The sequence below is a fragment of the Aplidium turbinatum genome, chromosome 4 (genome assembly GCF_918807975.1).
Source record: "Aplidium turbinatum chromosome 4, kaAplTurb1.1, whole genome shotgun sequence".
In the NCBI taxonomy this organism is placed as follows: Eukaryota; Metazoa; Chordata; class Ascidiacea; order Aplousobranchia; family Polyclinidae; genus Aplidium; species Aplidium turbinatum.
In genome coordinates, this window is record NC_137475.1 from 10,791,803 (window position 1) to 10,805,833 (window position 14,031).

General features: G+C 37.0%; 1 protein-coding gene and 1 pseudogene across 1 annotated transcript in view; both read right to left on the reverse strand.

The window, feature by feature from the left end:
* LOC145769509 (tyrosine-protein kinase ABL1-like) overlaps positions 1-6,156 on the reverse strand; it is a 28,947-nt gene extending 22,791 nt beyond the window's left edge. The window contains exons 1-2 of the mRNA XM_082581155.1: positions 5,863-6,156; positions 2,271-2,473 (exon numbers count right to left, since the gene is read on the reverse strand). Of these exons, the coding sequence (XP_082437281.1) occupies positions 2,271-2,473; positions 5,863-6,124 (465 nt within the window). The 5' untranslated portion in view covers positions 6,125-6,156. The remainder of the gene's footprint in view (positions 1-2,270; positions 2,474-5,862) is intronic.
* LOC145768224 (general transcription factor II-I repeat domain-containing protein 2-like) lies at positions 470-1,147 on the reverse strand (annotated as a pseudogene).
* Positions 6,157-14,031: the final 7,875 nt, after the last annotated feature.

Genomic DNA, 14,031 nt, shown 5'->3' on the forward strand with positions numbered 1-14,031 from the left:
TATAAGCGTCAAGCGATATGGCGCTACATCAGCTTTTGTAGATGTTTTCTGGAAATCCCGAGAGTTTAATAAAATTAATCCCGGGATCGAGATCAGAAAAACGGGTTAAAATCCCGGGATCGGGATTTCCCGGGGTCCCAACCCTAGCTCGAACCACTCAGGGAAATTGAGTATACATTATACAGTAGCCTATAGGCCTACTGCTTTTTTTGGTTACAGTTTTATTAATTTTGGTCTAAAACTTTTATTCAACTTTTTAGGTTTCGAGAAACAATAGTATAAAACTCTATAACAGGGGTCCACAACCTTTTTGCTTTTGCCGGCCGCATTCAGATTAATTCTATAAAGCACGGCCGCTAGTGAGTTTTAAATGATTTTTTTTTATTTGCGTTATCTAATAGAAGAATTTTTTCGTTAATATCTACTAAACTTATCATACTTATACCTAATAGTGCCATGAAATATCAAACATTTTTTGAAATGAATTTATTCAATAAAAGTCTGCGACATTGCAACTAGTGACTCCCTTAATTTTGCATACGAGCAGATAAACTTGCAAAGTTGGGAACCTCGCGAGATACCATCAGTCTTACTGTAGTTGAGACTCCAGGTTTCCGTCCAACAATCGCGTTCGGTACTCGTTTTTCAGGTACTTCATTTGTGAAAAGGCAGACTCGCACACGTAGGCCTAAGTGCTTCCGAAAAGAACAAGAGTTTCTCTTGCCAATTCTCGCAACATTGGATAATCAAATGCACTTTTCCACGTGTCAAGCAAATTTTCTTCGCACTTGAACTTAGTCACAAGCAGCTGCTCATTGTTTTTTAATTCCACCAGTTCCATCTGAAGATGTAACGGAGCACTTTCGGTTTCAACCAGGTGTGGAAAGGCAACGAGTCGTAATGTTTGCAAATTTTTTTTTAAATCATGAAAACGATCAGCAAAATCCTGCAACACAGTATCAAAAACACCAGGAAAAAGAGTGATTGGAATGTTGTCGACCTGTATTTTGCAGCTGTCGATGAGAGCCATAAGTTGTGAAACATAGACAAAAATACGCTGCTGAAGATGATTTTCAAGAAGTCTCAAAAACCGTCTCAAAAAATCCAACCGTCTCAAAAATCCGATACTTTTTTGTGCATGATACATATTGTTGTAACTTTCCTTGCAGGCTTCGGTTTAAATAGTTGACATGGAACAGAAAATCCACTAGAAGCGCTAGAGATGTGAGGAAGCTCTTATTTTGTAAAGGGCAGTTTTTGTTTTTTGTGGAATATTATTCCAGTACTTCTTTACGCAACTACAGAACAAGGCGAGATGTTTCTCACTGAGACAACCAACGAACTGCGGTTTGATAGAGAATGTCTTCTGCAGACATTTCGCTCAATTGCAGAAGTTCTTGAAATTGCCTATGATGAAGTCCAGTAGCGTAGCCAGGAATTTTGAAAGGGGGGTCAATCAATCAAAACAATAACTCAATCGATTCAAACAATAACAATAACTCAAATTACGCTAGTACTTATAGCAGGTTTGTTTTGCCTAGTAGCTTCCAGAAAGTACGATAATGCTACGTCATAAGAACTCATTGTTCTGGTCAAGTTTTACTACTCGTAAACATCTTTGTGGCGTCATCGTCGTCGTGTGAGCCTCTGGGGCCGAGAGTCTATCCTGTTACCACCCCAGATTCACGATGTTCCCGGACTACACTGGAAGGCTACTAGAGAGCAGCCAGTTTTTGGTTTCATTATCCGTGACGCGCAGACCTTCCACTCCGTTCTGTGACGTCACAACAACTTACTACGTAACAAACTGTTCGATCAAGTCCGAGAACATTCTCGTCTTGCACGTATGCAGAATCTTCTAAAAATACATCACCTAATAAGAATTTCGCAATCAAAGGTCACTACTGGACAATAACCAATAATAACATTTTGCAAGAATTATAGAATTAAGACAGTACGCTTGGTCAAGACACATAATGTAGCCTACGGTGTGGGCTATGCCTATTGATTGTGACACTCTTCATTATGTATTAACTCAACTCAGTCATTCGTTTTTTAAGCAAAAATTGTACCTGTACTACACTAGTAATAGATCTGTATCACTATCAGCCTTACAAAAATTTAACTTTAAAAAAATTGAGGTCCGAATTTTTCCAGGGCCTAAGGCTATAGCCTTATTAGCCTAATGGTTAATCCGGCCCTGACCACAGAACAAATGGAGGCCCACATTAGATGTTTGCACCTAACTGACGAAGTTACGAAGTTCTCACCAAAAATGTCCCACTTTCGTTGCCAGAAAGCAAGAATTTAGTCGTGGCTCTGTCAACATCTCCATGGTACCATTTATTTGCTTCCAAACTCGAAGTTGGCACAACATAACATCTAGGAATCCAACCTTTAGCTCCTGATTGCATATTTTTCACCTCGCACCATTCCTTTGTGGCGTTCGATTTGATTAGTTGGACAGTAGAATCTAAAAATACACGTAGACTATACTGTGCATTAAATCATTGTTAGGTTGCCAGAGAGACTCAGACTAATTCATTATGCACATTTGTTACAAACACACTAGCTTAATTTACATCGACTTGTCAATTGAAACATTTAGTTTGACAGTAATAGATAAAAAGTAGAAAGTTTGCTCGCAATGAGTAAAATATTTAAAATGTTTATAATGCCCTAGTCTCAGGGCCTGATTAAAGCTCATGGGGGCCCGAGGCACAGCTAAGTTTAGGGGCCCCTATTGGCAATCGCTTTCGACGCAATGCCATGTAGTCTCTGCGAATGATGAAATATGGGCTAACAAATAGTTCAAGCAAAACTATAACTTCATAAATATTAATTTCGCCAATTTACCTACAACTTTCTAACAGTATTAACACTCTTATACTTACAACATTTTATTGTTAAAAGGGATGCCAATACATCAACCAAACTTTCAGCTAGTCCAGTATAATATTACAAAAAGTATTTCATGTGTCTTGTTTAGTTATTGGCAGACTCCAAAATAATCGTACCTGACTCTTAAAGTTTATGCTAAAGAGAAGCTAACCTACAAAACATGAACGCTTTCACCTCATGCTAAAAAAAGGTTTCAATCTATGCTTTTGCAAAATTTAGACAAAGCATTGCAATTAAGTTATGCAAATGTCTTATAATTTGCCCGTTTATGACAATCATTTTAAAATGAGCTGTTTACTTCGTGGTTTAACTTTTAACAGTAGCACACAAAGTATGGTGACCCTACCAGTGTATAAAGCGGTTTCAGTTCAACAGTTGCCAATTACAAAGTTCCACCACAAAATACAAAAAAATAAACAACCACAATAATTAAAACACATTTATCTTAAACACACCTTTGTGGGAATTGGGCCCTTCTTGATTTCAAGTATTCAATTACAACCAACCTGTTTTATTGCATTTATTTCAAATTCAGATGATTTAACTAATGTTGTCGTATTTTAACTTTTCTCCAAGATAATATGGTGTTTTTAGAGATGTTTTGGTATAAGGGCCCAGCATCTCATTGGTCCCTGACCTAAATTATCTTCTCAATGGACAAGTAGGCTACACGCAGTAAACTACACACAGCAGCTAAAAACACATTGTTACTGAAACGCAAATGTCTATTACCTGTGGGCCCCCTGAAATTCTATCACAAAATAACTACATCACATTTCACATTTATCTTACACACACCTTTGTGGTAATTGGGCCCTTCTTGATTTCAAGTATTCAATTGCAACCAACCTGTTTTGTTTCAAATACAAATGATTTTACTAATGTTGTCGCAGCCTATTTTAACTTTTCTTCAAGATAATGTGGTGATTTTAGAGATATTTTGGTATAAGGGTCCAGGCCCAGCATCTCATTGGTACCGGACCTAAATTATTTTCTCAATGGAAGTACACGCAATAAACTTTAGCAGCTAAAAAACATGTTGACACTGACACGCAAAAGTCTATTACTTGTGGGCCCCCTGAGACGGTGGGCCCGGGCCCCCCCTCTTTGACACAGCACTGCGGCTATGTGCAACGTTTTACATGTTTTGCTTTTATTTTAACTGAATATCATCAGTAGAAAATTGACATAGCTACTGGCACAGAAATCACCTTTGATTCGACTTTCATTTTTTATGCTCCTGTATGGGGAAAGTGAACTGTATCGCTATACTGAGATGTGTGAATCCAATACACAATTTGAAATCGTTAGGCCTACTCAAAAATAACAACTGTGCACACACTGGCACAACAAGTTTCACGCCTACGGTATTAATGTAAAAAAAATTGGGGGCCCCCAAAACCAAGGGGCCCGAGGCCTGTGCCTCGTGTGCCTCATTGTTAATCGGGCCCTGCCTAGTCTACTTGTCTTTATAGCTGTTAGGGTGGAAGCAGGGGTTAAAATAATAACTTAGGGTCTCCTTTTATCTAAACTCAGCCCTGGTAGTGACAGTTCATACAAATGAAAGAGACTAGAAAAATTTGTCTTCTTTATAACTTTATGTAGGTAAATGAGAAGTCTTTTATTAACAAAAATGGCAATATTTTTCAGTGTTTGAAGCAGCGCTTCCACTTTGGTAGAAATTACCACAATTGTGGAATTTTCATCATGCTTGTGGTAAAAATGTGGTAATGAAAAATTTGTGGTAGCCTAATATGGAAATTTTGTGTGGAAATATTGCCAAAATGTGGAAATAATAAATTTTGAAAATTTGACATAAATACTATCAATAAATAAGAGCATTTAAACTGTTGTCTTCCGAAATCGAACAGATATGCAAAAAAACTACTTATAATAGCATGCGACTAGCATGTTCGGCTGTTTTTCAGTTTGATTTTGGAATGCGTCCTGCCTTTTGACTTTGAATGTAAGGTGACCAACCGACCATGTGATCATTGTCAAGATGTCTTTCAGATTCTAGCTGCGGTGTCAAATACAGTAGGCTACTTTGCTTACTTATTTCGGACGTTTTAATAACAGTTAATAAACTGAGTACGGTAGCGGTAGTTGTTTTAGACCTACTAGCCTAGGCTATAAAGTTTTTTACCAGTAGGCTACTGTCAGTGTCACTATATAGCACACCATATTATCTACCATCGTTCTGTATATCGACCCCAGGACAGATATGTAGACCTAACAACGCTCGATGAATACACAATCCATTGGCTGCTGCGCCTGGATGTAACAACGTGATCTGTGTCGGTCTCAAACGCAAGAGGAAGACTATATAGTGCAAATATAGCCAAATAATAGCGTAATTCTGCCTTAATTTGAGAAAAGTTTAAAGCTGTTGAAAACAAAAACTTGTATTTTGGAAATTTTTTTTAGTTCTGGGTAAAGATCAAAACCCCGACCCTTACCTTAACCCTTCCTAACTTTAATCCTAACTCTTGCAACACCTGGTTGTAACCATGGCAACAAGTGAGTAAAAATAACCACTTCGTTAATGTAAAAGTAAGTCAAAATACGATTGAAATCGGGAAGAAAGTCACAGTAAAAAATGTGGTAATCTGAGGACAAATGTGGTACGGTAATACAAGTGGTAATCTAGCTTTGTAAAAGTGGAAGCACTGGTTAGAAGGACTTTTCAGTAGGCTAAACTGCAGTTCACTTCTTAAATCCGCTACTATAGCCTAACTTAAAAACGCTTTTTCCTATTTGTTAGGTTAATACAATGGAATTTTGTTGTTGTCAAAGCAAAGACCAATTCTAAGAAAAACACAACTTCACTTTTGGGTGCGGTAGCTCAAAATTATCCAGAAAGCATGAGAATATACTGTAGCCTACTTGCCCATAAAAAATACTTTTTTGTTGGCCAGTAAAATAATAGGCCGATTAGGCCTATTAAAAAAGGTAAGCTACCTTTAGCAAGATCAATTTGATTGGGCCCAGTTGCCTTGAATTCATATTCAGCAACATAACTTTGCGGCTCTGGTGTGTAGTTGTTTTGTGCCACATTCTTCGAACTTTTGGGTTTAGGTTTGGGCTTAGGACGTTGGGAGTTTTTTTCTTGAGCCAATCGTATTTTTCTTTCATAGTCAGCTACTGTGCTTCGAACGTTTGTTGAAGTAAATTCTTCTTCAACGTCTGTGGGAGCACATTCTTTTTCTTGAGTATTTCCCATGACGAAAAATCAAAGAATGCTGACAATGATGCTGAAACAATTTTGAACATCAAGTTGTTCAAAACACGATTGCCTATATTACATTTAGTTATACACATTTATAACTACCAAGCCTACAATAGGAAATTAGCCTAGTAATACAGTAGATCTGAAAGTAAAGACAACATCAACAAGGCAACTTGACTGTGAATCAAAAAAATGACGTGGAAATTTAAAAAATATAATGGAAAAATCAATGCAGGGTAACTGGTAAGCTTGTTTACTAGAATGGGAGTTATTTACTTAGGCTATATAGTCACAAAGATAGATTTCTTTGCGCTACACAAAAATTTTCAGTCATGAAGGAAGTTAAAAATAGAATGTATTGAGGTAGGCCTACGTTAAACAGAACCATGGTATCCAAGGGTGTTTTTCTCGCATTTTACTTGGGGAGATTTTTGTATCAAAACATTTTTTCGGGGGCAACATAAAATTTTTTGGGGGCAAGATAAAATTTTCGGGGCAAGAAAAAAAATTTGAGCAATTGCTTCCCAAGCCCCTGTGGCTACGTTTCTGTGTTATTATTGGTAAAGGATATGCAAGTATTCGGCGTAGGCTAGCGGACAGTCAACGTACAATCTGAAATACAAGTTATGACATGAAATCTTTCCATTTCTCGTAATGTCTGCTACCCTTTTTGTCATAAAACTTCGATGGCAGCAAGCCATAACTCTGATAGGGGAGAGTGGGGTTAGTTGGAAGGCGGGGTTAGTTGAAAAATGATCATTTTTTTAACTCTCGATAACTTTTTTAAATATTTACTGCCAACATGTGAAGTAGTTTATAAAAGCACATAATCCATGTTAGTTTCGATTTGTTGAGTCAAGGTATACCTGTTTGGCTGACAATTTTCTATTTTCTTACTTTGGAAGTAACATTTTTGGCGTATTAAAAACCATCTTATGCGTCGATATCGTTAAAGATAGGCAGAAGTTTTTTGGAGTGTGTCAGCTGTAGATGTTCAACAACACTAAGACATAAACAAATTTTAGTCCAATGCGCCATGCTTGAATATTTTAGGAAAATAGTTTGTCATATGCTACTGGGGCTAGTTGGAAAATAGTGGGTGGGGTTAGTTGGAAAATGGTTTGATAACGGTATGACTATGTAGTACGATACGAGTATATCGTCGTGGTATGATAATAAGTAGTATAAGCTCCAATGTATTTGTTTTAAGCAGACATATGTTGTAAAATTTTAATTTGAATAACTTGGAAAGTGTTATATATACGGCATCACAAGTTTTAATAATGCGTTTATTAAAAAATGGTTTTACGATGATTAGGTGTAAAATTCATTGCATTTTGATTTTAAAGCAGGTAAACATATTTACTTACAACCCCATGTAAATGTTTGTTGGTTGAAAAAATAGTATCCAGTTCATTGGTGGGCATCAAACTGACGTTTTTCAACTAACCCCAGGCATGGGGTTAGTTGAAAAATCAATTGTATGTTTGTTTATTTTAAATTTTCATTAAAAGTTAAATTGACTAAATACTTATTTTTGGTTGTATGATAGAGAACACCATAGATGATAATTTAAGCCACATTACGTTGTCAGGTTATGCACCAATTGTTTTAAATTTCACTTTAAAAAAAAATCTTTCCGACTAGCCCCACTCTCCCCTACAACAATTTCCAAGTTCTTGACAAAATTTTTAATGTTGGTGTCCATCACTCTGCTTCTGAGTTCTGACGTTGTCGATCAGAGCTTAAATAAGCCCATTTCGGTCAAAAGAAGCTTAATTAGTTTCAATGTTGTACTCAGAGCTTGTCCAACGATATTCCTTAAAAGGAGTAGTTTTCTTTACCTATCTTTGCTGGATTCGTTAACAACTTCATCAATCAAACACTTCCTTTTTGAACAGGTTTTTTAGTTGATATAGAGAAGTAACAGTCCTCTTAACATGACGACTTGCTACAACGAAAGTCATATTCACGGTCTAAAGAGATTTTGACGAAAGTGCAAACTGCCGATGACAATCTTTCAAAATAGGTGGGGGAGTGAAGTTAATTTTAATTTCAACTTTAGCGCTGATTTTAGAATACAAAAAATATTCTAAAATCTCTGGAATACTTTTTTTGAAACTTTTGTCCAAAACCCTCCCCTGAAAATTACCTTTCGCTTAAAATTGCCTTGTATTGCATGGACGTCATTTTTTGTTTATGTCATTTAATGTTCAAATAATGTTTGCTACTTTACTAAAAGACTTTAAAAATGTTGCAAGACAGCCGAAAACAGGTTTTTTGGTCTTGCTTTGACTGTAAAACATGATAAAGTGGTCATTTTTATTTGTGCGCATAACTAGGCGCATGCGCAAAAAGCGTACCGAAAATACAGATAGGCTACTCTGTTTTGACGAAATAGAGAGTAACCTACCACATTAAATTGATCCAAGGGTATCGCACAGCTTTGGCCACATAACAATGACTTCGACAGTAGCCTACATATTACTCTTACAAACGCATAACTTTAATCCTTCATCTTTGATAAGATAGATCTATAGCCTAAGCCTAGTTATTAACAAAAAGTTAAAATACAAGTAAACATAATAATATTCACTTAAAACTTATTTTAAAACTTTCACAGGCTTTCTGCTCTTTCGTGCACTGAAGTGCATGAATATTTTTGTTTTCTTTACGTGCCAATATATGTAAAATCTAAATTACTACAGGTCAAAGTCCCTGGAGGTAACATGTTATTGTTTATAATTGGCCCAGGCTATCCAGCCTATTCCCCCACGATAGAAATAGCCTACAGTGCCGGAAAATAGTTTAGAAAGTTTTGGAAAAAAAAACTTAAAAAGCAGTTTAATATATTTTATTTTTAATTTTTGTTATTAAAACTTCAACAAACTTTATCATATATAGAACACCTTCAATACACAGCAAATTGTATCATATGTACTAACATTTAGTGTGATAGCCTTTGTTTTTGATGACATTTTGAGTAGGGCGGGGCATAAAGTCTTTTGAACACATTTTCGACAATGTCCATGCACTAAATCTTTGTAATAATTCGTTTTTGACACTGTGAAAAGTTGGATGACAAGGTTCGATGTAGGTAATGCCCTGGAGTAGGCCTAATGCATAGCTGTAGAAGATCAAAGGGGGAGGTTGCTCCCGTGCTGAAAAAAAAAATTCACAAATTTGGAAAAAAACATCCAGTAGTTTCGGAAAATCAACCTTACCATGATGTTTCGACGTCCTACCAGTTTAATAACTTTACATAATTGTTGTAATTTATGAGATAGGCTACATTAATATTTTCCAATGATTGTAAAATGTATTTTCGATTCTGGAAACTGTTGTAGCCTATGTGGTATTGCAACCTGGGCAGAATAATAAGTTTCGATTCCACAACTGAAAAAAGGAACTGTAAAAGAGCACAATTGGCAAACAGTGGTAAATTTATTACTGATATTGCTAACATGCCGGCTGCATTTCTTCACAGGTAAGATTTAAAATCCTGCTGGTAACTGTAGGCCTATGAGTTTTTTATGAGGTTATTCTTCCAAAAGCTCAAGGTCCACCATCAACACCCAGAAGGTCCGGATTTGGACCGCGGTCCGCCAGTTGAGTAGTCCTGATGTAGGCTAAACAGAGCTTGTCACCAATAAATTTATTTTCGTAATTTTTATAGTTTTATTGTGAGAAAGCGATTCACTGCTCAATCGAAAAGTTGTTGTTGTCAAAAGAGCTGAAAAATGAAAGCTTAAACGAGTCCCCTTTTAACAAACCATTTCTTATTTCGGGGAGCTGAATTCACCCGAGTAGCCAAAGAGTGCAACTCTGACGATAACCACATTTTACTCCGCGGCAGAAACAAATCTGGCCTAGAAAGGTAAAAAAATGTAGGCTTGTAATTATACTCTTGATCAAAGTTGCAATATTGTTCAGTAAATTGAATCGAAATTACGTTTTTTGTTTAAACTTGTAAACTTTTTTTGGTTTAATGAGCAATATATGGGCAGTGAATAACACAATTCACTGTCCATAAATAACCTATAGCACACGGTGTTTGGTCGGTCTTTGTTATATAGTGGTTTACAAAAAGAATTTTCCTCGGAGTTACGACAAGATTACATCACAATATTGTTGTTGTAGTGATGTGCTTTCACTCTGCGCCAGAACAAAGGAGTTCAATGGTTATTTCAACTTTTGCAAATATTTTAAAGCTATACACCCTTAATTGTTGACACAGCCTTTCAAAATATTTTACAGCAATACACTTATGTTGACACAGCGTTCGTTCGTGCTATACACCCTTATTGAATCAGCAACAGTTGTCCTTTTCTCGGTACCGTAGTTATAGCGAGATCTAAAAAACTTTCACCCTGTCTCTTGTAGTGATATAATATAAATGCAATTTTGGTAAAGAGGTCACTTTCTTGTAATATAAATGGTCAACAAAAGAGGAACAATCCGAGGAACGTGTGTGCAATAACACAGTTACACTATGTTTTCAGCATAAAAATGATTCAGTTCGTGCCAAAGCATCAGCAAAAAACAACCTTCTCAGATGTCTAGTTGGGTCGACTTGGGGATCCAAAACCCCAATACTGCGCACTAGTGCCCTAGCGCTTGTGTACAGTGCTGCCGAATATGCTTCTCCAGTCTGGTGCTGCAGCACACACGCAGGAAAAGTAGATATCGCCCTTAACGACACCATGCGCATAATCACTGGATGCCTGCGTCCAACTCCTACAGACTTACTACCAGTGCTTTCAGGCATCGCCTCACCAAAACTACGCAGAGAGAATTCTACCATACGGCTCGCATTAAAGGCAGAGGTCAATGATCGCCATCTCCTCCACAATGTAGTCCTTGACGCACAACAGCTCACACGTCAACGCCTGCCTTCCAGGCGCCGTTTTTCTCGACACATTGTGGCGCTTCATGAAGGTCACTTTGACCTGATGAAGTCATGGAGAGACCATTGGGAAACCATCTCACGGCCCAACCAGTTCCAAGTCACACCAGACACTACGGTACCACCTGGCTCAGACCTGCCAAGAAAAGAATGGGTAACTCTGAATCGCCTCCGTACTGGTGTTGGTCGCTTCAAGCACAATATGTTTACCTGGAGATTGTGTGACTCCCCAGCCTGTATTTATGGTAACTGTCAAACAGCACAGCACATCATAAATCACTGTCCAGTGTTTCGACCTGAAAAACATGTGAATCTCATAGACCCTGATATGAAGACACTGCTCTGGATGCAACAATTGGGAGATGTTACCTGAATTGCTGCCTCATAAGCAAGAAGAAGAAGAAGCATAAACATCAATGTTTTTTTTTTGCAATTCGTCGTCATTCGTAATAGTGTTTGACCAGGGAACTGTGTTCTGAAAGCTAGTGCAAACCGCTACTATGGTATAGCGAACTCGCAGCATCAGGCTAAAACAGATCGTTGGTACTTAGATTGTGAAGTAATCACTGTTTTTTATTTACGTTGCTTGATCTTTACAGGCTATTGTCCAGAGAAGCCTATAGACAATAGACATCTCCAAAACAGAAAAAAATCTGCGTTATTAGGCTACTTTCTAATTTGTCATATTTGAAGAAATCGAATTGTGGTTGTCGGTCAATGTTAAGTTTGGGAGCCATTCTTTAATGAGGATGACTCCTAATAATTCTGGTAGTCTACAAGTGTGGCTTATCGAAATAATGGCTTATCGTCAACACGAAACGTAGCAAATTATATTCTATTAAACGATGGTTTTAAATGAATTAAAATTCTTTACAAAAAGATGCAATGAAACGTTACAAACCCAAGACAGAAAACTTTGTTTACTTCGAATAGATTACACAACTACTGATTTTAAAAACGTTTTTGAACCTCTAAAAACATATAAATACCTAGGCTTACTGCAAATCTATACTTCATACATAGGCTAACATGCTTCTGGTGTGACAGCTAGAACTGTATGACTAAAGCACAGTTCTTTGGATAGTTTAGTTTATGTAGTCAATTGTGCCTGCTGACACAAGTTTGAGAAATCTGAAGGTTAAGTTGTTTATTCTTTTGTTATTCTCTCTGTGTCCACCTGTCATTGTTTTGTTTAAGATGTTAGGCATTTGTCAAATTGTAAGCGATAGCGTAGCCTGCTTTTCTTTATGACCGATAGGTGTTTGTCAAAAGTGTCAATGCATCTCATGTTTCAAGTTCCTCATTCGCGAATAAAAGTATGGTTTGAGATCATTAAAATACAAATCAAAAGCGATCAATCCACCTATAGGACCACCAACAAAAAAAAGCTGTAATGTTAATATTCTTTCGCTAATCCAAGAAGAATTAATTAAAAGAAGGCCACAACTGGTTGTAGATTTTATAAGCTGAGATTTACTTTACTTGAGGCATTGGGAATAAGAAGTAACCTAAGCCATTGAAAACAAAATGTGGAAATTATACCTTCCACTTGCTTTTATTTTGTGTCCCAGCAGAAAAATTACATGTACATTACAAATCTTACTAGTGTCCTTTCAAGCAATATACAGTAGTTTAAAAAAACAAGTATTCAGGCTCACAAGTATTTTACATTTTATTCTTCGGCTGGCACACAACTGAAGTTACACCAAAGAGAAGGCTTTGTTTTGCTTGTTGTAATGACGTTGCAACTTGATGTAAAGATTTTTTTAAATAACTGTTTTCGATGAAAAAATCAAAAAAACAAACCCAAATTCTTCCCAAAGAAATTTGATGTAAAACTAAACAAAATGAAATCAAATCACTAAATCTTGAGTGGAAACGAAACAAACTACGCATACTGTATTTTATAGTTTTGAAATTTTTTCAAAAGGGTTTTGCGCTAATCTCTCGTAAGCCTGAATAATTTTGTCTATGATATACAACAACGCATACGTATAGGCACGGTTACCATACCGTCCTTATTTCTAAGATTTGTCCTTATTTTGAAGGACCAGGTCTTAGAAAACTTAAATATCCTTATTTTCGACTTGCCTCCTTATTCTGTCTTATTTTCAACAATTACAAAACTTTGATCGTTTTCCTCTGGTATCCGGTGTTGTTTCATATTCTAAAATTAGTCTAATTAGTTTCCTCTAGTCATCAGATTCTTCAACACCAAAGTGTGAGTGCGTCTTCTTGACCTGCGATAGATGCCAGGTGAGACCTCGGCACAGATCACAAACTTTATTCTCTCCTCTATTCAAGAGAATGGCCTAGACATGAAACAGCTGTCATCCTTTTATGCCGATACAATTAATGCACCAGTGAATTTTGGAGGATCACAGCATAGTGGAAAAAACAACGTCTTCTCTCGTCTCAAAGAGCATTGCATCTGATCCCAGTCGGCTGCCCTGCTCATATTTTGCATAATGCAGCAGAGAAGGGATCAGAGCGCCTCACACTTGACATAGAAACAATCGTGCTGAAGATTAGTAGCCACTTCAAAAGCCAAACTGGTAGAACGATGAAGCTCAAGCATTTCTGTGAGGAACTTAATAGCAACTACTCGACTCTACCAACGCACACGCCGACTCGACAGACCACACTTGATGTTGTACTCGAGCGAATGATTGATCTCTGAGAACCACTCAAAGCATATTTTCTTTCGCTGAAACATCCACCAAGAATATTGGAGGATTTCATTAAATCAGAAGAGTCACTGATCATCGTATCTTTCCTCCACAGCGCTTTATTGCTCGTCAATAAACCACTTTTACTCCTGCAAAAGTCAACTGCATTGTTTCCAGAACTGGCAGAGATAATTGAATTTTTCATGATCAAAACATTGAAACGCCAGTGTTCATGGTTTTTCGGAGCAACAACAGACGAACTACTAAGAACAGTCTTGTTTCGGCGCAGTGGACCAAGGAAAGGAACAGACTTAGTGAAATGATAG